The sequence below is a fragment of the Serinus canaria genome, chromosome 8, assembly GCF_022539315.1.
Source record: "Serinus canaria isolate serCan28SL12 chromosome 8, serCan2020, whole genome shotgun sequence".
In the NCBI taxonomy this organism is placed as follows: domain Eukaryota; kingdom Metazoa; phylum Chordata; class Aves; order Passeriformes; family Fringillidae; genus Serinus; species Serinus canaria.
The window spans coordinates 14,099,373-14,126,339 of NC_066322.1; the positions used below are offsets into that span (position 1 = coordinate 14,099,373).

The 26,967-nt window shown below is 38.7% G+C and overlaps 1 protein-coding gene across 2 annotated transcripts; it reads right to left on the reverse strand.

Annotated features, from left to right (window-relative positions):
• Positions 1-2,794: 2,794 nt before the first annotated feature.
• SSX2IP (SSX family member 2 interacting protein) lies at positions 2,795-23,797 on the reverse strand. Of its 2 annotated transcripts, XM_050977668.1 has the most exons (15): positions 23,736-23,797; positions 23,344-23,473; positions 16,761-16,894; positions 15,873-16,036; positions 15,422-15,622; positions 13,675-13,785; positions 12,490-12,625; positions 10,803-10,878; positions 10,554-10,725; positions 9,630-9,780; positions 8,292-8,428; positions 7,711-7,878; positions 5,522-5,630; positions 4,534-4,654; positions 2,795-4,354 (listed from the first exon to the last, which is right to left on the reverse strand). In XM_050977668.1, the coding sequence occupies exons 3-15, from the start codon at positions 16,801-16,803 to the stop codon at positions 4,204-4,206; spliced, it is 1,740 nt and encodes a 579-aa protein (XP_050833625.1). In that variant the 5' UTR covers positions 16,804-16,894; positions 23,344-23,473; positions 23,736-23,797; the 3' UTR covers positions 2,795-4,203. The 2 variants fall into 2 exon arrangements, with proteins under 2 accessions (XP_050833625.1, XP_018767837.2); XM_018912292.3 differs by lacking the exon at positions 23,736-23,797 and having other exon boundaries at positions 23,344-23,577.
• Positions 23,798-26,967: the final 3,170 nt, after the last annotated feature.

A 26,967-nucleotide genomic window follows, 5' to 3' on the forward strand; every position in this document is an offset into this window, starting at 1 on the left:
TACAGAGAGCCCAGGCACACATTCACACAGGTGTTCTCTCCTAGAAAGCCCAGGGCCCTGGGGGCAAGCAGAGATGCACAAAACACTCTGGGGGCCTGCTCAAATGCAGTGGGCGACTGGGGGACTGACCTGACCCATTCCTCCCCACAGGTGACACAGTCTTCCAAAGCCAGCTAGGTGGCATCTGGATCAGCAATAAAAGGCAAGAAAAATCAGCAATAAAAGGCAAAAAACAGGGGCTTCTGAGCTGAAGGATGTTACTGAAGGAGCAACTCAAAGCCTCCAGTTTATTGTGTTGCCTGAAGTCACACAAAAGCCATGAATCCTACTCAAATTCAACATCTATGACATACTGGTTAATCAGACACTATTTCTACTCCCACAACTCCTGGAGTTATATGATTAACCACAGGAGTGTGCTTTGTGGCAAATGCTATTTTAACACCCACAAATGAACATTTATTTTCTGTTTCAGCAGTTTCTACAGTCTTCCATCAGCAAGTGCTGTTCCTGGGTTGCCAGTCCCATAGGTCTTGAGTTTTTCAGATTCCACATGGACTGTAAATCCATCCCAGGCTGTGTGAACTATTTTGGGAACTGCCACCCAGCTCACTGCAGATGACATTTGAGGGATGAAGGGTGGACACTGGCAAGAAATGTCTCATTTCTCATGATCTATCTATCTATCTATCTATCTATCATGTTCAAGGGAACAAGCATGTTTTGTGCCTCAAGGGACAAGCTCTTTTATACAGTTATAATTAATTTTTTTATTAGTAAATATCTATTTAAAACAAACTTACCTGCTATGCATACCAAATAGTTGTACATCTTGTACAACTTGAAAAGTGAATAAACAAACACTGACAGCACGAAAACTACAACAAAATATGAAAACTACAACTAAATATATACCATGGGAGCTTAGGTTTTCATTACAGTGCAGCTTTGTAGGGCATGGTGAACATTAGATATCAGATGTATTTTTTGAAAGCAATAAATAAATCATTGGATAATCTGAACACTTCTTCTGAGGTCAGCTTTTTGACACAACTATGTCCACATTTCATATCTTCTCATCAACTTATCTTGCAAATCAGAAAAAATCTAAAACCAAGATGTCTTATAAGGCTTTACAGACAGCTTAGTAATAACTGCAAATTAAAAAAAAAACTGCACAATAACTAAGCTAATTAAAGATGCTCAGTTTTACCATTTTCCTTTCAAGAATAACCTGATTGTATTGGTATTATCTGCATAGATCAGTTGAAACCTACCAGTTGACCTGGTTGAAACCTACCTGGATGTAGAACAAGCCCTAGAAAATCAGAATATTGTCTGTTTTTTCTTTTGTCCTACAAGTGAAGTAGCCTGCAGTGAAGCATGCCTGCAGAATCTGGTGGAATCAGTTCTTCAAAGTAGGAAAACAGCTGTTTTGTAGGGAGAAGGTTCTCTTAAGAAAAATTTCCATTTATTAGGTTTTTTTGCTATACAGCCTGTGTTGCAGGAGCTATATATTGTATAGGCCTCAGCCACTGGGGATGAAAGGGGAAAAAAAACAGCTCCAACATAATCCTAGAAAGTAAGTACTCATACCTAATCAGACTGATACTTATGGTAAAAGCATGTTCATCACAGACTGAAAAAGTAGCAATGAATGTTGCATTCAAAGATTTTAGAGAAACACCACAGTTTAAGAGAACCACTCATCTTTTCAATACCATGCATGAGTAGCTAACAATAGCTGTACTGCCATCACTTGCTGAGAGTCTCCACTTCTTGTTCCTTGAGAAGAGCACTCACTATATTATTTCAAATATATACCTCTGTGAAGTGACACACCTGTACCACATTCCTGCAGGAAGCCTCCCCCTTTGCTCTTCAAATCTCTGAGTAAAGAGATCCTGCCGTTGCTTCTAACAGCTCTAAGTACCACAATGTCACCCTCTGCAGAATTCATATCATTATTAGCACTAGTTTCAGATTTAAAATCTTCCCAGACACTGCATATAGAGAAATCCAAAAACTCTAGCTATGTTTTATTTCTTTACAGACAGGACCAAATCTGTACTCCAGATTACCAGACCAAGTCTGAGACCAGCTCAGGACTCAACTGCATACACTCTTCTAGCAGTTAGCTCTTCCATTGAGACATTCACACATATTTCCACTTCTGTAAGATGGGTTACACAACTCTAAAGCAAAAAATTAGTACAAAACATTTATTAATGCTAATCACTCAATAGACAGAAACAGGAGTTTAAATAGGTTAGTTATTTTGTTCTTCAAGGCATTATTATCCTAAAAGTTACTTTAAAGAAAACCAGGCAGAAGAAGGAAGGCCCAAGTAAAGCAAACACAATTAACAATCCCAGCAGGGCACCCACAAGCACACAATGGAACAGCAGCAGCCCCTGGTGGCACCTGGATCCTGCCTCAGCCATGGAGATCTGCAGTCACTATTGGCTTAAACATAATCCTGCTGGCAGTTCTGTTCTCCCTTAATATAAGAACTCTTATTATATTAAATTTTCAATTAAGTTTTTTGAAAGGGTATTTATTCTCCCACAAGTAAAATTCAGGCAAGAGCTGCCCAACAGCTGGGGAATGTGAAACCAACAGGAACTGTTTACTGCTAAAAAGCAGTGAATGACATGACCCTGGAACACCCATTTACTGGGCAAGAAGAGGAGAAACAGAAATATGATGCTGTCTTTCCACCTTGAATACCCATGCAGCAAAAAGCCCACCAAGACATTAGTATTGGTATTATCATTAGTATTGTATTGGTATTAGTATTGGTATTATCATTATATCCACTTCTGCTCCCTTCCAGGTGCCATATGAAAACCACACAAGTATCATCCTCTGCAGTTTACATTGGCTATTACTTCATCTCAAGCTGGAACTCAATGGACTGGATTCACTGCAGCAGAAAATGCAGCTTTTTACTTCAGTTTCTTCTCCTCCCTGTATTATCCTACTGCAATTTTTCCAGATAATCCAATCACTACACTCCATCCAACTCTGAAGTAAATGGGCAGAGCAGCAATATCCTTCAGTGAAGGATTCTAAACTTGAGTTAATTTCCCACCTCTGTCCCCAAGAAAGGCAGTTTAAGCTCAGACATCTTCCAAAAGGCCAATTACAAAGGATCAGAGCTATACAAGTGATCACACATGCAGAGTTTTTTTTTTTTTTTTTTTGAAAAAAACCCAATAAAGTGGATCTGTGCTGGGCAAGGAAAATCACACACTGAGTAAGGTGAAGGAGACCTGGAAACATCTTACCTCTAACTTGGCTATTTTTATTACATTATAAAAGAGACTTCCCCAAGGCTACACAAAAAATAACATTCTGGAGTCAAAACAAAAAACCAAACAAAATACAAAATCAGCACCAGATTTGTATACATTGTATAAGCCCTATAAGCATGGTAGCTTAAAAGTTTACTGCACACAAATCATAGAACCAGGGTTTTTTAGAATAGAATTACACGTTTATTGTTCACATTTGAGATACTTTGGTTCCTGACTGAACCATTGAAAGTCCTAATGGATCTGTAAACTGAATATCACTAGAAAACAATTTAAAATGCCATGTAAAATAATATTTATGTACGCATGTGTTTCATTTCATGGTTTCTCAGCATAACCACTTGTTCTATTTACAAATATATAAAGATTTGCACTTTAAATCATTGAGATATCAAAGAGGTATTTTTAAATCACACAATAAATATAGAACCTGTTTTGTTAAAAATCTACAGTATACTGTACATTCAAGTCGAGGCAAAAAAGGATTTAATGCCAGTTATACTTGAGACATAAATGAGTTTTCAATAATTAAACAATTTCTAAAAGTGCTATCTCTGCCTGTGATGAAAGGTAACACTATGATCCAGTATTTCATTACAGTCAAAGTTTCAGACCATTGCTTTATTCACAGAATTAGAGCTTCTGTTACTAGAAAAATATCAAAGCTTTTATATATTCTTAAATTTTCTTTCAAGAGTTGCAAGAAAGAGGCAAAAAATGATCTAAAAAATAAAAGCCATGTGCACACACATAGAAACACACCACAATTCAGATCACCACATAATCCTCCAGAAGAATGATCAAACTCACAGCATTCTGTTTCATTTAGAATGATAAGTTTATGAACAAGTCTCTAACAAAAATCCCAGCAGGCAACCCTAGAAGTCTAAGGCAGCTGTTCCATCTGCAAGTTTCTACATAGAGTGCCAAGTCCAGAGTCTTCCCACGACTTTGGGCATTCTTCAGTTTCTTCTTTGTCATCATTTCTCACCCACAGATTTGGCAAGCCATCTCCAGCAGGTTTTTCTGATGCAACACTGGAAGCAAAAAAAGAAGTTACAAAGCAAATAAATAATGCTTTGAATGGAAGCAGTATTGTTTTTATGATATAATGTTATATATCCTTGGTTATATACCAGCCATAAGCTTTAGATGACACTGTGCTCTCCACAGAGTTCAGCACTCTATAAACTATCTACAACATTGTTTTACAAACCTGTTTTGTGTAATACACTGGGGTATCTGGCAAGGCTCTGGTGAAAGGGTAGAACTCAATGCAGAGGGAGGTCGTCTTTGCTGGGATGCAGATCTCACTAAACGAAGGTCTGTGTCAGAATCTAAGAGAGACACACATCAGTTAAACTGCAGTCCATGGGAAATAAGCAAGTCCTTCAAGGGTTTGTGTCCTCTGCTTTAAAGAAAAAAAAAAACCAAAAAAACAAAACAAAAAAACAAAAGACCTTAAAGCAGAGCTATAATAAAACTGTCATTGATATAGACCTGGGATAAAATTTTTAAAGTATTTGTAATGCTATTGAATGAAGTTATGTTAAAATTAGGACTCTAAATTTGAAAATGCAGCATTTTCATATATAGCCACCACCAAAAGTAGTTATATGAAGTCACTCAAGTGTAATTTCTCACTTTACAATGAATAAAGCTTTTTATTCCTTATATAAAGACCTCTCCAGCATGCACAGACATAATACCAACATGAAAACCTGCAAACTTGTCAGAATATAGAGAGCAAAACCAAAATGAAGTTAGATGTCTTACTGTTTACATGAAACTAACCATCACTCAAGTCAATGGAAAGACATGGCAAACTTAGCAGGGCCAGATCAATCCCTTCTCACATTTATATTTCAAAGCTTTTATATGAAGTGGAAAACCAGAATGATTACATGCTCTTCAGTATTTATGAAAGCACCTGAAAGTTACCTGCTGTGCTGTCAGGTATTTGATATTCACAGACATTTCACAAATATAAATTCACTACGTAAGTGATTATCAGGGAGGGAGTTTCCTTTTGCAAAGGACATTTTGAGCCATCAGTTGCCCTGATATGTGGATGCATACAGATACATGGTAAAATTTTTCTTGAGACCTTTTGGTTTTTTAATTGTTTTCTTCATAGTTGTGACTCCTACTTGAAAGGAAGAGAAAGAAACTGTGCAAGAACATAACTTGAACCAAATACTTGCTTTTTAACAAGGCACTTGGAGTTGTCACATTTTCAGACTTGCAATCAGCAGTCATACTCAAGAACTGGTGCTTCAGCCATGCTCCTCTGTCTTCTTCAAATGCCTTTCTCTAGGAAAAGAAATGACAATTTACACTTATGACAACAGGAAAAAAACTAGCCCACATTAAATTGATGCTATTCTATTTCAGAAAGCCAAAGCTGTAGCATGTCCATGTCACCAAGCAGAGCCAGCAGCTTAACACAGCAAACACTGTCTGTGAGCAAGCTTTTGAGCCCAGTGAGGACTGGCTGAGGAGGCACTCACAGCCAAGTCCCACAGAGGTCAGAGTAATCCTTTCACTTTACTCCTCTACACTCCAGTGACACCATCTCCTGGGCTCCCCATTCCCCCAGAGCAGCACTACCTCTTGGAGCAGCCCTCATCCAAGGCAGCTACCAGGAATGATTACTTCTTAAACATTCTAAACAGGGAAAAATTACACTGAAAATAGCCCTGATTGCTTCTGTCTAAATCTGGGGCAAGAAAACAAACAGGTTGTTTCCCTTTCCAGTTCCTCTAAGGACAGAAAAAGAAAATAATGCCTAACAGACAACCTCCAAAAGATCCAATGGCTCTGGAATCAAGCAAAAAGCTATTTCATCTCCAAAAACCATCAGTGGAACAGGATGCTCCTACTCTGTGTCAATAGAAAAACAGAGGAAGCTGAACTCCAACGCAAACTTTCACAAACACCTACAAAGCTCACAGCATTGCTTCTCATTTCATACCTCAGCATTCTGACAAGCTGAAGCACGAGCAGTTATACTTATGCTGCAATGTAGTCCTAAACATTTCCAGACAAACAATTATTGTGTATTATCACTCGTTACTTCTAAAGCTGCATTCAATGTGCAACATGAATTAACTAACTCACTAAAACGCAAATAAAATTAAATTAGTCTTAATTTGTATTTGTTACCATGTGAACTACTGCTAATCCAGTAGCTTAAGTAAAATCTAGAGTATTTTATATTCTGGGTCAGACAGGCTGGCCAGTTAGCTCTGTACTCTGTCTCCAACAGTGGCCACAAGAAATGCTATTTCTGAGCACGGTCCCTTTCTGCAGTACATTCCCTCACAGGTTCCCATTCCCAAAAGCCATGTGATTATAGATGCTGAAAGGCACCCCCTTGTGCCCCATTTTTGTCTGTGAGTGTTGCCCATAAGCTCAGGCACGTCCTTTTTGAACTTGATGGTAGGCATTGCCTTTACAGTCTCCTTCAAAAAAATCCAGAAGTCAACTACCTAACTATAAAAAAAGTCTACCTTTTTGGGTATGTTTTTGATTTAATTTCAAAATTTAGAGTCCCCTCTAGTCCAAGTCTTGAGGGATTTGGTGAACAACAGTAGGGCTTTCATCTGCTCAAACTGAATCCACAGCTTTATAAATTTTAATTACATCCCACTCCAACTTTCTGCTCTGCACATCAAAGCAAGCTGTTCTGTAAGCAATAAAGTCCATTTCTTTTTTCCTGTCATATCTGTAACCATCCTAGTTCTACAATCCCATCATGATGGCCTTTCCCTGACAAACTTGTAAGCCCCTTCACATTTTTGACCCACACTATGGGCTAGAAAAAAGGACATGTGCTAGAGCTCGTTCACAGACACATCTACCCTGACTGCCAGTATCTTACTTAAAACTGGCTTACTGCCCAGCTTAACTGCAAAACCAGAACAGATAATGACCCTACTAAGGGTAAGCATAGTAATTACTTGGTGTTTTTGCCAAAGTCATTGCTTTTCACCAAATCTTAGAAATCAAGTACCTTTGAGATACAACCCTGAGGCCAAATTTGACTGAAATTTGCATAGGCCTTACTTTTGTAGGAAATCAAACTTTACAAGTATCCAAGGGACTTAGTTAATAAATTTTGGAAGTACTTAATGTATTTCAAAACCTGAAGCAAAAATGGTTTGGTTCCAGTTGCAGAACTGCGTATGTTTTCCAATATACACAAAAAATTTGGCTTTTTCAATTGCCAAGAGAATGCTCTTACAGAACAACTAAAGATATGTTTTATACAGTATGGCAATGATCTTTCTCTATAGATATCAGAAACAGATATTGCTGGATGGCTGCACTTTGTCACACATAAAAGACAGACTTGTAATTCATCTTCCATAAGGGCTCCCTTTCCCAATACCTCAAGTCCTAATCTAATAGCAGCTTCTGTAAAACTTTTTCGTTCCTTCTCAAAGTTCTTTTTTTGCTCTCGAAATAGTCTCCATTCTTCCTGGAGACGCTCTCTTTCTTCCAACAAATAGCAGTCTTGTAGTAACAGAGTGGTGTCATCATCACATGTAAGCTGTTGCTGTAGATATAAAGCAACAAAAGACAAATGTTAATTTGGGAGTTTCTTAAGAGGTACAGTATTTCCACAGTTTCAGTTTTATCAGAAAAACGGCTGAAGTTTAATGTGGAAACAATGCAGTAGATATCAAGTTAGTGGATAGTGGGGGCAGACTTCAGGTAGCAATCAAAATTTCCCTGTTCAGACGGCCTCACTTTTGTTCAGCCTCCAAAATTATCCCTGCCAGGAGTAAAAAGCCCTTACATTATTAACCAAGCCACTAGCACAGTTATACTCAGACCACCCACTAAGTTGTTTTATTTTAAAAGCACGATCAAGGAATGGAGAAAGGCTCAGAGGCAAGAAGAGTGGAACATTAAACAAAATACACTTGGATTCAATTGAGAAAAATAAGAAAAAATACAGCCTACTACCTGTAAGAGCTGTTGCTGAGTTCTGATCATTTCTTTACATTGCTGAATTTCTAACTCTAACTTTCCAGTTTCTAACTCATGGTCTTCTCTTGAAATGACGTCTTTTTCATTTAAAGCTCCTGAATGTCCACGTGACACTAAGGGAGAAAAAAAACATCTTTAAAAGTTATAAAAACCCCAACACTTCATATCAGAGACATCTTGGAAGAGCAAAAGGTTTTAGACTCTTTGTTTCAGTGTGAAAGACAGATACTCAGCATACTCAAAAGCAGTTCTATCAGAGACAAGAGTTCCAAAATTGGTGCTACACGAGCAATTAACCATCAAATCCAGTTCAAAAAAAAAAAAGAAAAAGCAATGACAACATCGCTGTTTCACATTCCCCAAGGTAAACCAACCATCTACACTGCAGTAAGTGTTACACAAAATCCTCGCTTGTTTCAGCAGTCATTTAAGAGAAAACTCAAGACAACAAGAGATGTTCTTTTTTCACTGACATGCTGTTAGCCCATTCTTCTGAGCCCATTTTTGAAGGGCTTATGGGCTCATAAAAATATGACAGTAACTATATTTATCACAGATATAAAAAGAAAGCCTTTTCCTTCAAGTCCTGTGAAGGAGAAATGGAGCTAACAAACTCTGGATGCATGTTTTCATTCATTCCAGTAAGGGAATGAATGACAGAAATGGCTGTATTTTGTACAATTACACACTGGCTTATTTAGCTCAATGCATAGCTAAATAACAATGATTGTAATAAGACAAGTTTTGATCCTCTAAAGCCAGTATTTGAACATTAATAGAATCCAAAAGGGCTATACTATGTCACCCCTATAAACTAGAAAAACCTAGAAGATGACTCCAAAAAAAGAGCAAACAATTGCAGCATTTTTCCTGATGCTTATTTTTCAGTTAGTTACACCAAATAAAGTATTACAAGCATTCCTGAAATCCTTTCTAGGGTGTAAACATACTCTCAAAGGCCATCTGCTGTTTTATTTGCAACTGCATGCATGACCTTCTCAATCTTATTCTTGACAGCAAACATCCCTGTGGTAGTGGCTGCATTTACTTGCATGGAAAAATAATACTAGGAAAGAATTTTATATATTTTTAGCTGTCTTAATGCTGTTTAACAGCTGGAAATGAGGAGAGTCCAGCACCATACCATCAGTCGGTTGGTTTTAGAATGCCACAAGAAGTCCCAGAGGATGCGGCAAGACTAGGCTCTTTAGAGGGATCTACATGTTTTGCATCCAATTATTTCAAAGTGCCACATCTGCATTACCTTTTCTCAAATGTATTTCATATGTACACATAGTGCAGTTAAACACCAACCTTGGTTATCCAGCTTTTCCACGTGATTTTTCAACATTCGCCACTGCTTTCTAATGCTATTGGTGAGCTGTTCTCGCACAGTTTCACAAGATAATTCCCACATATTCTCTTTATTTAATTCTCCAATATCTTCCTCCTGGTCTGACAGAACCTGTAGAAGCAGAAATAAGAGCTGCACACCATTTCACCCCTCCAAATATGTGTATTTATTTATATAAATATGTGCATAGATTCAAATTTACTGAAGAAAACCCTTACATAAAGATTTTTCCATCCAGGGAAATTTGACTCTCAGGGAGTTCAGCTCCCTGACAGCATAAAGCTGAGGAGGCAAGTGACCAGGCAGATCCCAGAAGCCCACTACAGAGACTGTGGGTCAGCCAGCAAGGCTCAGTCACTCACATGTTCAACCTAGACAGGGTCAGACTGCTGAGTTCTGCTGTCAGACTTAGGCAGCAGCTGCCCCAGAATGGGGGCAAGTCATCCAGTCAAGAAGAGTACTTACACCTTATAAAGAAAGTGACAGAGAACCTACATGGCTGTTCTACACAACCATGGCAGTAAACTGTACAGTAAAAACATCCTGTATAAAGAAATACTTAAAATCTGGAAACAAACAAACAAAACCCCCAGGCATCCAAAATCCAGTATTTTTCATTGCAGTATAGAATTACATCCCAGTAGCTACTGCATTTACATTCAAAGATTTTCAAGCTTTTAATTTACTTACTGTAAAAAATACACTGTATATTGTTCACAGAGAGCAGAATATTTATATTTATATTGGATGAATTTCACACAAAGCACATGATGTGCAATCCATTGCAACTCTCAGGAGAAATTTACTTTTTAAATAACTATCAAATTACTCCAGCACTATACCAAACTACTATGGAGATTAAATTTTAACTGAAGAATACTTACCAGCCCATCTTCAGATCTTTCTTTAGGTTTTTGTTTCTGTGGTGGAAGAAGTGAAATAATATCTTTCTTCATTTGCTGAAGAACTTTCTTTAGCTCAGTATTTTCCAGTAAAAGCTGTTTTTGGCGTTGTTCATAATCACTTAACAGAACTTTGTACATTTCTTCTTCATTTCTGGAAGAAATAATCTTACAGTAACAACATACCAGCCCTCATACATGCTTCAATTAATGTTGTTCTAAGACAACTACCTGGCTTCTGTCTTATCAGTCCTCCATGCACCTCTCTTCCCATCAGCTCTACCAACATAATTTAGAACTTCCATAGCTACAAATGAAAAGGATATTTCAAAGTGTGAAACAATATGCAAATAGATAAAGATTTAGATGACATTGCATTTATATGTAGTTATTATAAAAAGATCATATTACTCAAATATCCCCCTCAAACTTCAGACTCATTAAACCACATGGCCCTGCTTAAAGCAAAAAATAACATAGTCAACGGAAAAAAAGACAAGTCTTGGAGTTTTGACATTCAGAAGGATATATTCTCATCCTGTCTTATCTTTTAAATGCATTTCTCAATGCCACCTTCCTCCCTATTTCAACCTATATATCACTGTATCAAGTCTATGCTCATTCTGGCAATAATGGCAGTTTTAGCTCCTGTTTAGGGTAAGGAACTTATTAATGTTTCTTAAGGTATTCCTCAAAACTTCTGTCCACATCTGAATAAAAACAAAATCAAAAAACCCCAACCACACCAACAAGAGAAACCCAAACCCAATATAAGACTACAGATTGGTGGTCCAAGCTAGTTAGCTATCAAGCAAACAGTAGCTAGTTTTAAACCCTTGCTATTTTTACCTCACTGATACTTGAACTAGTACTAGCCACCAGAAGTCAAGAATGTTTAAGTTTTGCTGACCTCAGGGTAAAGTTTCTGGAGCTTACTGAAATGCTATCTAAATATTTTCTGCAGCCAAAATAAGTGATCTTCCTACTGTGTCCTAACCTGGTTTGGCTTAAGCACAAGGACTCACAAAAAACTAAGTAAGCAGAGAATCATCTTGGCAACAACAGGAAAAGTTTTCTTCTGGTTTAGTGAATTCAATGAGCTTACTCAAAACATGCACTACAGCTGGCAAAGAGCTGAGTTTGGGAGCAGCAGGTGGACAAGAGCAGGACTTCCCTTCCACTTGAGATACATTATACAAATACTTTAGGCCAGCTATATGAACCAAAGGTACTTTTTTCTTAATACCTAACAACAACACCCATTTTCAAGGTTACCCATGTATTTATGGTAAATAGCACTGATGAATGTCTTGAACACAATTTTTGGGCAGTAAAACACACAAGTACTCATGATAAAAGAGATCTGGCTTCTCCTCATTTCACACAGTACAGGATGGTACATCTGCCTTGTGTTACCTCCTCTCAGACCTCTCATTACTTGTGCTAACCACAAGCAGAGTATCTCCAGAGTAAAAGCTCATGCAGCATGCCTTCCTGATGGCAACTGCTTGGAACAATCAGTCTTTATGACATTATCCAAAATCCTGTGATAGCAACAGTAGCAAGAAAATAAAGGAGAGATGGCTCTAGCATAGGCATTGATTCCTAGGGTATCCTAGGAATAAATTTTCCTTAGTAAGGAAAAAAAAAAAACCACCAAAAAACAACCCTACCTCATTAGGTAAAGATCAGCATTTGGTTTATGCTTGGTAAGGAATCTCATGTAACACAATGCAGACAAGTCTTACACAGTCACTTAACATGAAATACTGCATCTTTTCTTTAACATTCTAACATCCAAATAAAAATCTGCAAGAGGCCTGCATTGCCATTAATGATAAAAAATGCTTAAAATTGGCTCTGGTTAACATACAGAATATGCTAATTTTGCTGTGGTAAAATTCCAAGAGCTACTTACCTAACTTTTTGTCTTTTTTATTCATGACTAACTGATGTAAACGCTCCTTTAATTTGTTATATTCTCTCTCTTTCCTCTTCATATCATGATTGTATTGTGTAGCTCTACTTGAAATTACGTTCTGTAACTTCTGAACCTAAAAGCAATGCCACAAAAGGCTGTTTCTTCCACTCAAGTATAAACGTAAATTTCTTCAGAAAACCAAAACACATGAGGCAAAACAAAACTCCTATTAAGCTGTTCTTCTGGTGAAAGCAAGTGACAAAAGGAATCAGAAGAGCTCTCCCACCCCATGGATTCTGATCTCAGACTTATCTCAGGAGAGGTAGCTTCTTTTCAGCAGAAACCCATATCATAAACAGCAGATTATAATACTCTAATTCCTCTGAAGTACAACTGAATTCATGTTCTGATAAGTCACATAACCTTTAATGCCTTTACTGAACAGAGCATATTGAAAGATGTATCTTTACTTTGGGTTTTTTTAGTTTTATGATTTAACTTTACAAACATGCAGCACATTCAATATTTTAAGCTGGAACTCCAGGAAGTTCACTATGAACAGTTAGTACTGTTATTCCCAACTGTATGAACATGTTTATGAACACAGAACATTCACAGAAACTTAGAGGAGCCACACTCACAAAAACATAGGAGCCATGTGAAGTACAATGCTAGGGAAGGAGCATAAAGGAAACAAATGCCAGACTAGGAAGTGTCATGGATGCAAAAGTGTTTTCTGATCTTAATTGTTTCAAGATATTTAAGTTTAATGAGATGGTGGTTTTGAGCTGGGTTCCCCCCACCTCCCTTCTTATTGGTCTTTTGCTCCTCTCTGTAATATAATAAGAAAACCCCAGAAGTCTCCATACACAAATGCTTAAGTGACTGAATCCTGTTGCTCCTCCTACTTTTTGATATATCTGAACATTCTAAGAAAGCCATACAGAAAATCCCAGAAAACTGCACATCTGCATTTCTGCAGTACTCTCTACCATTGTTGTAACTTGGACCTATCCCATATAGAATCTGTTTATCCATATGCAACATGCCAGTCAACTTGAAAGACAACATTTACCAAACAAAAAACCACATTCAAAACGAGCAATTACAAGACTCCGTGCATAAAAAAAATATTCTTCAATATCTATATAACGACTTGTGTTAATGTACAAAACAACTCACTTCATCCTTTTCATTTTTAAGTAACTGGTGCAAATTTCTGTTCTTGGTTTGCAGTTGTCTGTCTCTTTCCTGAAGCCCAACTATTTCCCTTTTAGATAATTCCAACTGTTCCTAGAAAAAGTGTTGATAGTTCAGTATCAATAAGAATTAAAAGCATAAAATTTAAAAAAAAAACCAACCAACCAAAACAAACAAGCCATGTTAAGCAAACTGCCACACCACCTCACATGAGATATGGCTTGGTATTTAATAGATATTTTTTACAGTTAGGACTTTTTCATTAAGTCAGGATTCTGCAAGCATATCTGTACTGTGAGAGTGAGGTGGATATTAAGCAACCTGTATGAATTTGGAATTACCGTTTTACTGGAGCATTTCTGTTGAATAATTGAGGGTACAATTAACACAGATATACAGACTGTGACCATAACAATGCAAATGGAACACTTTACACATACAGAGAAGGCTAGACAGATGATCTCATTACAACAGACAATGCCAAACTAGCATTTTAAAAAGTTTTGTCTATGAATGAGACTCAGACCTAAAATTGGCAGCTTAAATGACAAGCCACATACAAACTGTTCCTTCATATGCATACTGAGGTACAAATGTGTAGATATACTTAAGCAACAAGAACTTCTAAACACACCACAGTGAAATACAGGTAACACAATAGTGGAAGTCAAGAGGATTGCTGTATGGTAGCTGAAAGAATCTACATGAGGAACCTCACAAGCCAATCAGATGCCCTGGGATTCATGCAGTACTAAGAAGATTTCCCTCTCTCCCCTTACAGCTATTAATCTAGGGAAAGCAATTGGAGTGTTCTGGAACCTATCATTTTACAGTGTTTGTATAAAAAAAAAAAATCAGTGCAGTTACAGATTACTTCTAATCTGTAATCAAAATCCTTCTACATGAATGACCAATCTCAGCAAGAGGGCTACTACAATTTTGAGAATCTACAGCAGTATTTCTCAAGGAAACAGTACTGACCAGCCCAAGTGAAAAGCAAACCAAAAAAAGCACTGAATCATGCACTGAAATATTTTATCTTTTTCTATATTTTCTTTTCTTGACAGAATTAAGAGTCTTGACAGAATTAAGAGTCTTTTCTAATATGACTGCACATACAAGTGCACCCAGGAGCTTCCAATATATCAGCTACTTCACAGGGACTGGCCTTGAGCATGTGTTTATCCTGTGATAAAATGAAGCTGAGTAACTTGCAGTTTTTTGACAACAGTTTCTGAGCAATTCTTACAAAGAGACTTTGTAGTTGGATGTTCGAGGCATCCAACAACAACAACAAAAAAAAACCCCACATGGATAAAGTTAATGATATGGAAAAAGACTAAAAAACCCCACACTAGAAGAGTTATGTGTGCTTTTACTTGTTAAAATTACATTCAGAATTGATCTTTAAGAGCTGGGCATACCCTTTTAAGCAATAATAAATGATAGGAACTGAAGTATTTAATGCTTTCACCCAAAGTGTACATTAACACTCCCAATTCAAACAGTCTTCCCCCTTCCTTGATTAAGGAGGCTAAAATTCCAAGTAATTAGAAGTTCTCTTCTTAGCTCATATTTCATTATCTTTAAGGCATTTTCATTCGGAAAAAATGACTTCCAAAATCCCCCAAATACTCATGAAAATACAACTGTAAATTAGTACTGGCTAGAAAAAGAAAAAAAAAAAAAGAGAGCTGCATAATTTTAGTGGAATGATCTTGTTTCCTACCTTTAACTTAGAATAGCAGTTCTGCAAGTGATCCATATCACTTCCCAGTTTCCGATGCTGTACTTCTATTTCTTCCTGAGCTCGGAGGTTCTTGTGCTGCAGTACAAGCAATTCATTCATACGATTTACCATAGATACTAAATCTAATTCTTTTCCTTTGGACTCTGCATAAATAGAGGGAAACCCCAATGTTGTTAATTCCTGGTAAAAGACAAGGGGAGAGAGGGGGGGAAATGAGATCAATAACTGGATAATTCTCCCTCCATTCTCCAAAAGACAGAAACAGTATCAGGTGAAATCCTTTATGAAGGGGGAAAACGTGACTCTTACTTCCCACCAACTTCAGCTTCAGAGCACTGAGGAAGAAGCCTTGTTAATCCAGTCAATCTTTTTTACCAGAGTCGATTGTGTGCAGGTGACAATCTCCAATAAACAGAAAGAGCTGGCTTACCCTATCAATATAGGATATACTCTGTTCAATATTGTCTTCTGTGCAGAAGGCACTGAAAAAGCTGTGCATGTTTTTGGATGAAGGCAGTGATAAGCGTAGCACTTCTGAGCTCATGCTTGCAGGAGATTTCCTTTCTGAGGTATATGTAAATGTAGTTTTGCTATCTAAAAGTTAAACATTAAGAAGACATCAGCTATTATTTTAACACATCACAAAATCAAACACTTATGTATTCAGTATTACTTACAGAAATTTAGGTTCTAGAACAGAAAATTTGATCTAAACAATTCACAACATATATAAAACTAACTTCCACTAGATTTAGAAGATTTAGACCCAGTAACACTTTAAATTGTTGTACCTTTCAAATTTTACTCATTCACCAAGAAAAAACTAAACACACTTCCTTTTTCTTGACTTACTACAATACAGGTGCAAGAGATGGGCTTTCAGTAAAAGTCTTATAGAATGTATGGTATTATTATACTTATTAAGTGTATGCTGTAATTTACTCTTCCACTAGGCAGAAATAGGCAAGAAAATATTTACTCCTTTAACAAATTTATAAAGTAAATAAAAAAATTTATAAAGTAAAAGAATATAGAACAAGTAAAGAAATCTTTGAAAACACAAGATGCATTGATAGGCATGATTATAAAAATAAAATGTGACTGCAAGTTCTTAACCTTTCCATACATGTGCAAGTACAGTTTTTTACATTAGCATTTCTGTATAGACTCAATCCAAGACAAAGCACTGTTTGTATTATTTACCACGATGTTTAATTACTCAAATATGTCATGCACAAAACTCCAGTCTCTCTCTAGCTGCTATAACATTGCTGGTAAAATCAGCAAATCAACTGAATTCAGAATATTCCCAGTTTACCTGATGACAGCAGCGGCACAGTAATGGTCCTCCAATCTCCCATAGCAACAGAGACAGGCTGGGTACCTGAGCAACTGGTTCAGCAGCAAAGTGTTCAGTACAATTGCTGGCAATGTGTGTTACGTAGGCATCTCCTAAAATAGCAAGAGCATTTTAGATTAACAAAAGCAGCTAATGCAGCTAGAAGGTTAAAGAAGGCACAGGAGAGCAACTGCTGAACTTGAACCACGTGGAATTTTTCTACTTCTTTACACTAAATCTGGAACACAGTAAGCTCAGCAAATAGTATGCTGTAAAATGATGCACCTATCTATATTTATCCTTAACTGTCTTGTAAACCATTAACTAAAGCCAAAATGCTATGCACACATGAAAATTAAGACTCATAGAAAATTAGCTGTTTCTGTCGATGTACATCAGAAAAAACAGAGCAAGACAAATATTTTTTCCTGCCATATATAACCAGAAAGCAATTTCATTACTGCAAACTTACATGAAGTTTTAACATAGGTCTGTCCAAATGGAGAGATGTATTACAAAGGCTTCAGAAAGGATATATTGGCAGAGGACAAAGGAAATTTTAATAAATATTTAACCATTTAAATTAATTTACATATTTATTAATATTACCTTTCCCTAGCAAGTTGCTTACTTCTTTGCAGAAACCCCAAAACTGTTGAAGGAAACAAATAGGAGAAGCCTTACCCTGTTGGCACAGGCTCAGTACAGCACTGTCCCTCTGGAAACCAAAGGGAAGCCACCCACTCTAAAGAAAGAACAAACTGACTGCCCCCTCACCCTACCTCCACCACACAGTAAGAAGGCACATAATAGCATTAGTTATCTCTCACTGCTGGAAACTTTAAATCCAGCTTGGATGCTAAAGATTTGGACAGCACAACCCATCAGTTGTTAGGGGAACAATGATACTTCAGGGAAACAAACTTTCCACCTGACAGAAAGAAGGCCCCTTTGTTTCAACCAACACTTTGGAACAAAGCCTAAAGTCTATTGAATCCATCTAAAACAGATTTTAGAGCACAGGGATGTTCTTTCCTAACCTCCTGCTAATGTTCCAATAAACATGCTTTGGCTAAGCAACTTCTAAATTTTTAACACCAAAACCTTGCATTTTTATCACTGTGGAAAAATATCATCTGGGTGGGGAAAGAAAGGAAGGGATGGGGGGGGGAGTGTTTTGTTAGCCCTAAGGTCTCTTGAGAACACAAGACAGTAAAAATCCTTTTCTAATGACAAAGCACAAAGTACAGTGTCCAAAGAAATGCCAAGCTTTTAAGAGATCATACTGGTGCACAGTCATGTTACAGAATGCTCAGCACTTAAAAAAACCCCTAAATAATCATCCAGCTGGATGAATATTTTTTCCTAGGTCGATAAACATACATGGGAAAAAAGGTTAACAGTTATTCCTCACATGTTCTGTAATTTAGTAGCTCCTGAAAACTTTCAGATCAGAAAGTACACACAAGACAGCAAGAAAACAGTCAATGTTAGGATCTAGCTGCTGTTCTTGTTAAAGAAATGGTTTGTTCTGCTTTCTCTCTACAATTTATTTATGTGTATTTTTCAAATTTTTCCCCTATAAAAGCAAGATGCTGACAAATTAACTAGACAACAGTGCCTTTAAAACAAAATGCAAAGTCAGTAAGTATTAAGAGAACACACTTCTTACATTCTACTTTGTTTCTGCTAGATCCATCAGACAGATAAATGCACAAACACAAGAGAAAAAGACAACAAATTAAGGTACAAGTATGTTTTCATTACTGACATCACAACCCTGCAATCTTACAACATTTTTCAAAAGATTATTAGGAACCTTAAGATACAAATTCCATCAAGGACTGCTGGAAAGTCCACAAAAATACTTATCTCATTTTAGATATGCTGCTACTTCCAAACAAACTGGCTTTTATTCTTTAATAGACTGCACCCACACTCCCTGAACACACAGTATTCTCAACCCCCAGGTCTCTCTGCACTGACAGTACTATTCTGACACAGCATATGTCACCCTAAACAATGTCTGACTGGAAGCAGCACTAATCCAGGTGTAGGAATCCAATGCACCCTGCAAGTCACACACAGATTCATTCAGAGCAGATGCTCTAGCAAGACTACCCTGTGCACAGGGATTTGTTATAGTTCATTCCCTACCAGGTTCAATGACCTGCCCAAAATGACCACCCACTGCTTTCTAGAGGCAATTGCCCCAGTTGGCAGTGTCACTTCCTCTCCCAAGCAAGAAATTCCTGGAGGCCAAGACACCGATGGATTGTGCAAAAAATGAGCCTCTGGGACCCAGCTTCCAAAGTGTGAATACAAGAGCAGAGCCATCTCACTGAAAAAAAAAAATCTTGTATCAAACAAAAAGACCCCAACATACACCCCACTAAAATCACAGAGGGTTTGATTACACCAAGGAAGTAGTAATGAAACCAAGGCATTTAAGTGCTAGTTAAAGCACTTAAATGCCTTGGTTTTGTACAAGTGAAGTACAAAAACCCCAAGGAACTTTAAAAAAAGCGCTGTCATGGTAATCACATACCAGAACTTCTTTGAAAGCCACCTCGGGAATTTTTGGACAAAAAAACCACAGAAGTATTTCCAGAAACTTCTAGATAACTCATTAATAAATACATCTTTCTGTTCAAGAACACAACTAAAAGTTCAAAACCAGTATATTTCATAAGTTCAAAGTGCTGAAAGAAGCTGTTCATAAAATTACTGGCTTGTGTTTTGGGGGACAGGAGAGGAACTGACAATAAATGTGCCAAGATTTAAGACAGAAATCTGATTAATTAAGTCTGAGTTCAGTCTATATAAAAACTTGAAAATCATAAGCAACAAGAAATTAAGAAAACCATAAGTTAAGAAAATCATAAGCAACAAGAACTAAAAACTTAACACAAAACAGCACACTTAAAATTTCTAAATATCATGTCTAAACTTGGAAAGGAGCAGTTGTAACTGGGTTGGTAAAACACACTCAAACAACCAGCAGAGAATTGCCCAGTGCTGTGATCACATTGCACCATCTGGTCATCCCTAACCCAGACAGGGTGTGACAAGTGGGAAATGCAGTATCTGCTAGCCCAGAAAACTTCTACCCCTGCCAAGGTAGGGAGGATATGGAAAGGCACCTCTGGAGAGGTGCAATACCCCAGAAGAAAGTTTGAAGAGTCAGGATCAACCAGAAATATTCTACCATCCCTTCTCTGTGTATTTCAAACACTCCAACTTGTGACATGCATGTGTTTCAACTTGTAAAACTGTGGGGGTACTCAGCATTTGCTTGAGGACCAGTGTGATTCTTTTCTACTAAAATAATACCCAAAGAGAGCTATGGAGCTGTTTAAAGCTTTTACACTTGTCTAGCAATCAGCAGATGTCACACAGATGGCTTTTATCCAGAAAGACAGAGACACAGAGCTCTAAGTAAATCTAGGGTGCACTCTAGACATGACAACAAAGGTTTACAAATACATCCCTGATAATGTCATGACATATACTTGATTTCATTCATGTAATTGCCATAAAAGTCCCTGCATTTCCTCCCTGGAGTTTTGACATTGATTGTCTCTCTACACAATTCCTAATAACAGTTTATCATTAGCACTAATATATGTATTATATCCAGTGATAATGAACACCTTTCTCTAAAAATCTATTAATTCTAGTGACCTTTATTTAAAAATGCAATTTTAATGATGGCTCTTGTAATTAAATCTGAGCTCAGATTTTTCTTCCCACACTTACAAAACCATGACAATATAATCATTTATCTATTAGCTTCAAAATGAGGGTGAAGAAATCCCTCAGCTTATCCACATGCCATGGAAACTTTAAGTAATATCAGATTTTCAGGTGAATTTCCCAGTATTGTCAAAAGTAGCATGAACAATTAAGTCAAACCACCCAGCCTGTGGGTATGAAGTCTCCACTCATTCATACCCAAAAATCCAAGCTACATTTTCCCCCTCCATTTTACTTAGAATAGCAAACAGGAAAACAAATTAAAATTACCAAGGGTTTTCAGAAAATTAACATTCAATCTTCTCAACACATATAATTACACAGGAATATACTCTTACATCTGATAAAATTCAGTGTTCAGTGACTGATCTACCATGGTCTTTGCCTCAAACACTCGGGTTACAAGGAATATAATCTGATGTACTACCTCAAGATTCAACTCTACATGCTACTTACAGAGATGACTGAAATTCTGTTACTTCAATCACTGAAAAAATTGAAACACATGGAAACATTTTATCTGGCTCCCAAATTCCTACCCCATTCTGAACTAACACAATGGATTTCACATTAGCATTCTCCTATCACTAAACAATAACTCTATTGTTAATCTTCAAAACTGCATTTCTCCCTTTGCATCCACAAACCATTTAATATATGTAGCCAGAGCAGAACATTCTGTTTCCAAATCTCCCTATGTGACAGACAAGAGAACCTCAGAAAGCATCTTCTGCATGTGCTCCTCTTCTTCCTGAGGTCAGCTTTAGCCAAGCTTTACAGCTGGCTGTCTCTGCAAGCACACAACTCTTTAAAAGAAAAGCAAACCAATGTCTTATTACTTCCTAAACTTGGTGAGATATTTACTGGGCAGAGCCAGAATTAGTATTCCAGCTATCAGAAATTAGGAAACGTGCATGTTTCAGCAGCATGTAACCTAAATCAGGTATGGAATGCAAGAAGATAACTACATAATTTCTCTAGAGATTACCAGAGAACTCAAGGAATAATTCTCCTGTAAATTCTAGGTTTCTGTTAATCAAAACATGGCACAGAAAAGACTTGACAAACAAACAAATGGGACTGGTAAAGTGTCAGCATACCTTCTGTGGAAGGAAGGAACACTAACCAGTCTGCCACAGTGCTCTGGAAGAAGGAATCATCCAACACACCTGGGCAAGACAGCACACCTGGATTTTCAAAAAGCTTTTCACAATGTTCCCTCCAAAAACTCTTAAATTAAGATATTAAGGAATTTATAAATGACTGATTATAAATGGAAAAGGGCAAAGTGTAGGAACAAGTTATAGATGGCTGAGCAGTGTATGAAAGTGACAAAGAGAGAAATTAGAGTCCCAGAGGGGTCTGTGCAGGCATCTCTCTATAACACAAGATAGACTCACGTACTATACAGAGTTAATCACAAAAATAAACACAGGTTGAATGACAAACTGCAGAAGGCTGTCCTCAAGCTGAACAAATAGAAAATAAAAATCAGCAGCTGAAATTCCTTGTTCATAAACACAAACTAACACAATGAAAAAGACAACTCTGCCATGCACTTAAACCAACAGACTCTAGTTAGGCATTATCATGCAGGAAGAGATCCCAGTCCCTATGATTAGTCCTCTGGAAAATCAGCTCCCAGGCAGTTAACAGAACTCTGGGGCAGAGGACAGAAGAGAGCCCCATAATGTCTCCTGATGAATACTAAGCTTCTGCACCTTAAATATCTCCCAGAGATACAACCTTCCCTGCAAAAAGAGACAGAATATACCTAAATATGGTGCAAGAAAGGTCAAGCAATGCTTTCATACAAGAAACTAATAAGCTGTGGCTTTTCAACTAGAAGAGGAAACAGCTGGAGAAACAGGACCAACATACAGAAAATAAATATTCTTTGCTTCTTTTAACACAGCAGTCATAAAGAACGCAATGTAACATTCAGTGCAAAAGCTGGGAAATAAGGGCATTTTTTCCACATAAAACACAAACTGTGGACTTGAATCACCACGAGTTGCTGTGAATACTCAATACATAAACTGCCTCCAATTTTTTGAAAAGCATCCATCAGCATCTATTACGTTTTAAAAGACAGATGCAGCCTCTGCTCAGAAATCCTTCAACTCCAGACTGCAGCATCTTGGGAGGATGCACAGATAAAAGCATTGCTGTACAACCAAACTGTACTTAACATCTTTTCCTTAGCATCTGCTGCCAGCTTCAGAACCAAAATATTGAGCCCCGTGAGCCTGGTGTTACCCTCTCCTGTGGTCGTTCCAGTCTAAATTATAAGTGATATTAGTATCACAGCTTTCCCCCCCAGCCTCCGCCCCGCAAAAAAAAAAAAAAAAAACCCAAACCCTAGAAACACCTATAATCTGAAATCTCCATTCACTGTATCAAATCGTTTCTCTAGTTGTCCTTTCTAAGTTCACTATTAAAATTTACCTAATACGTTCACATTACACTTCCAATACCTCTTATTTTAAGTCATTGCCCTGAAATTCCTATCATACCTTGGCAGCCTATGGAGCTCTGCTTAACTATTTCACTCACCACCGCAAGCAGCAGAGCGTTCTACATAATCTGGGGACGCAGGAACACTACAAACTAGACTTGCATTACGATTTGATCCTCAAATTTAAATGAGCTTTGCTACAAATAAATAAAATTTTAAATAACATGAACAAAAAAAAAAAAAGCCCAAGTCACTTACGAAACCTGTACTCTTACATCACGTGAGCCGCCAGCTCAGCCCGAGCAATCACAAATTCCCTGACTCAGTAGAAAGCTTTACGGCTCTCACCTCCGAGCATCTGCCGCTTGTAGCTTCACAGAGATAGCAAGCGCTGGGCCTTACAGCGCCGGGGCAGCGCCGGCAGCCCCAGCCCCAGCCCCTCCGCGGCTCTCCCGCGTCCCCGCGGATCAGCCGGAGCCTGAGAGAACGGAGCACATGTCAGGACCCGCAACCCGCCCGGGCTAGCGGCTGCTGCGCCCCCGCACGGGCCCTCCCCCGGCCCGGGGAGAGCCCAGACCACGGGAGCGCCGTAACCCCCGGGCTCGGCAGCGGAGCCCGGCAGAGCAGCGCCGCTACCTCCGCCCCCGGCCGCCTCCCCCGCGCCCCGCCGGCGGTCGCCGTTACCCGCCGCGCCCAACGCCCCGCCCGTGCCGGGGCGGAGGAGCCCGCGCACCCCCCACCTGCTGCGGCCGCAGGGAGGCGGAGGGAAGCGGCTCCCGAGCGAGCCCCGCGGCCGGCGCGGCCCCGGCCGGGCCCCGCGGGGTTAAACCCGCGCCGCGCTCCGCCCCGCCCCGCCGCCATTGGCCGGGCGGTTGCCGGGAGACCATTAACGGCACCTGCCGCCCGCGGGCGGCCCAGCACGGCCCGGCCGCGCCCCCGCCACCTGCCCCCGCCCCGCCGGCGGCGCAGGCCCGGCTCCTCAGGCAGTCTAACCCCGCCCCCTGTGCCATCACTCTCTGCCAGTGCCAAAGGCATTCCCTGTCTTTGAAAAGCTCTCTTCAGGAAGGAAAGGTGTGATGAGGTTTGCCCTGAGCCATTTCCCAACAAGGCCCAACAAGCCCAACTCTCAGCCTGAGGTGCAGAGCTGCTCCAGCTCTGAGCATCTTCGTGCTCTCCTCTGGACCCGCTCCCCCAGGGCAGCACCGCTCTTGTGCTGAGAACACCAGAGCTGGGTGCAGCTCTCACGGGAGCAGAGAGGGAGAATCCCCTCCCTTGACCTGTTGGCCATGGCTCTTTGCATACAGTGTAGAACAGGGCTGGCTTTCTGGTTGACTCATGTCCGGCTTTTCCTCCACAAGAACCCCCAAGTCCTTCTCCACAGCTCCTCTCAATGGGTTCTTCTCCCAGTCCCATGCCACAAAAATGCCTCCCTGTGGAAGACCTGACAGCCATCACTGTGGCTGGGAGTGATGCTCAAGGAGCACCAAAAAACCCAGCTGGGCATATGCTTTGTTCCCCAGAGAACATCAATTCAACTTTCCAATGTCTCACCATTAAATATGTGACATGTTGCCTTTCAAACTTTGGAGTTCTCATCCTGAATTCATTCCATGTATTTCTGGGTTAATAAACAACAATTTTTGATATTGTCAATCTTAACCTGTTGTGGTATTTTTTTAATAAGGATGAGGTCACCAGAACAGGTCCAATATTCTCTTTACATTTAGCTTTGAGGAGAGCACTCTGTGGGAGGATTCAGTGCAAGTAATCACAAGCATTAAACAAAGCGATCTCAAGGAAAGGAGATTCATCAGAAAATCTGGGACCATAAAAGGGAAATTTTGAGGCATGGGGTGTTCACAAACAACCACCAAAGACGCTCAAAAGACCTCATATTCAAATAAGTTAATGGAAATAATTAGCATTTACATATGTATTCAGGAAATGTAATGAATATGTAGTAGAAAAGTGATGAATATGCATTAGTTCCATGGATATAACCTGGCCTGTTAGGTTGCTCTTCATGAATGCTTTGAGGAGAAGTCCTCATGCATCAAGCACTGCTAATAAACTAATGCCAGCTTTCTGACCTGGTAAATTTATTGGGAGACTATTTCCTGGTTTTTGGTGACAGAAAGAGATTGATGATTGTTCTTTCTTCAAAAGCTAGGGTGTTATAGACCAGATCAAGAAACAAAAAAAAAAAAAAAAAAAAAAAAAAGGAAAAAAAAATAGAAAAGAGACTTAGAATGCAGTAGACAGAATGACTATTGTGACTGGAAAGACACCACCACAGAGAAACAGCTGTGATTGGGATATCAAATATTTATTTTTAATAGATTGTAGTTATATACATTTTCTTAAATTCAGTTGACCACCCAAGTTGGCAAATTTTGCTTATTTTCTGAGTATTTTCAGTATAAGGCAGTGGTAACATAGGACACAAGTAGTACCATTAGCATTTTCACTGTTAGGGTCACCGTGCAGACAGAACAATGCTCTGTGTGCATTAAGGGATGGAGTTACAAAAGAAAATGGGCCTTGTAAGTTTTCCTGCCACAAACACAGCTGTGATAAACCTCCCTACGTCTCTCACACACTGCTTGCCCTGCTTCCATTCGCTTTCATTCAGCATTTCTTGTTTTCAAAAGTCAGCTTACGAATGGGAAAATGCTGAGTAAGGTCAAAATCAGCCTTTCAAAAGTAAAAAAAAAAAAAATTAACTTCCAGGGGTAAAGTATACTCCTGCAATACATGTTGGAAATAAAGCTATTTCTCCCATTTATGAGCAGACCATAACTACCTCTCCAGGCAGGTGAAAAAGAATATGGGGCAAGTACTCTGACTATTTCTTGCTGTGTCAGAAGGAGGCTCTATCAGCTTGCAGAAACACTGATTATTGTTTTGGCTCTTGGTACCTTTGCAAAAGCATTGAAATTTTTTCTGATAACTGATTTTATTTTTAGTGTTATTTGGGTTGTAGGAAATCATTCCTCACAGTGCAGAAGAAAACTTCCATTTTATCACTGTGGTTAATGCAGAGACTTTGGCTTTTTATACTGCAGCTTTGCCACAGGTGCACTCCGAGGAGGAAGCAGACTTACACAGAATATGTTAGTGGTAATGGCAAGTGGGACAACAGACCTTGTTCACAGGAAGGATTAAGCTCCTGGGGCTTTAAAACATAATACAGGCATGGGTGGTGCCGAATTCCCTTTGTCCATTTGATCTTAGCAGCTGTTCCTGAAGTTGATGCTATTCAAAGGAGAGCTCCCCAAGCACTCTGCTGTGCATCATGGATCAGGTTTGGTTTATGTTTTTTTAAAAGGCTGGCCAGGAAAGGAAAAGTCTTTGTGAGATGCATTCAGGCAAAAGAATCAGAAAATTTTACCTTATGAAAAACTGTAGTCCAACACAACACATTATCCTTCACTGATAATGCAGCAATTTGGTATAATATAACCTTTGTAAACTGGGGTGAGAAGTAAAACACAGCTTTCCAAAGTGATTCTTAACAGGGTGACATAAGGAGGATTTTGGTACAGAGAAAGGCTGGTGTCTTTAGAAGCTTGGGGTCCTAAGAGATACAGTAAAGGGTAAGATCAACTATTTCCTGAATTCTCTTGAGTAATATCATAAATATCCCCCAGTAGATGTCAGGTCTTTGACAATTATCCAGATTTTAAGAGTAACTCTTCAAACAGTTTTTTCCTTCTTTACGTGGGCGTGCTTGAGTCTAATCAACTGAATTATCTGGAGTCTCCTTTTATTTTGCTTTATAATTCAGTTTTAAAAGAACCAAATAACTTGTGTTATTTCATAGCTGTTCCACCCTGTCATATAGACTCTTAGCCTAAAAATTGATTGTACTTCAATTTCTTTTATAAACATTCTTTATAGAATAAATTTATTAGAGAAATCTTGAAGATGTATTTATAATTGCTTCTTTGTAATTACTTGCTAAAAACTGGG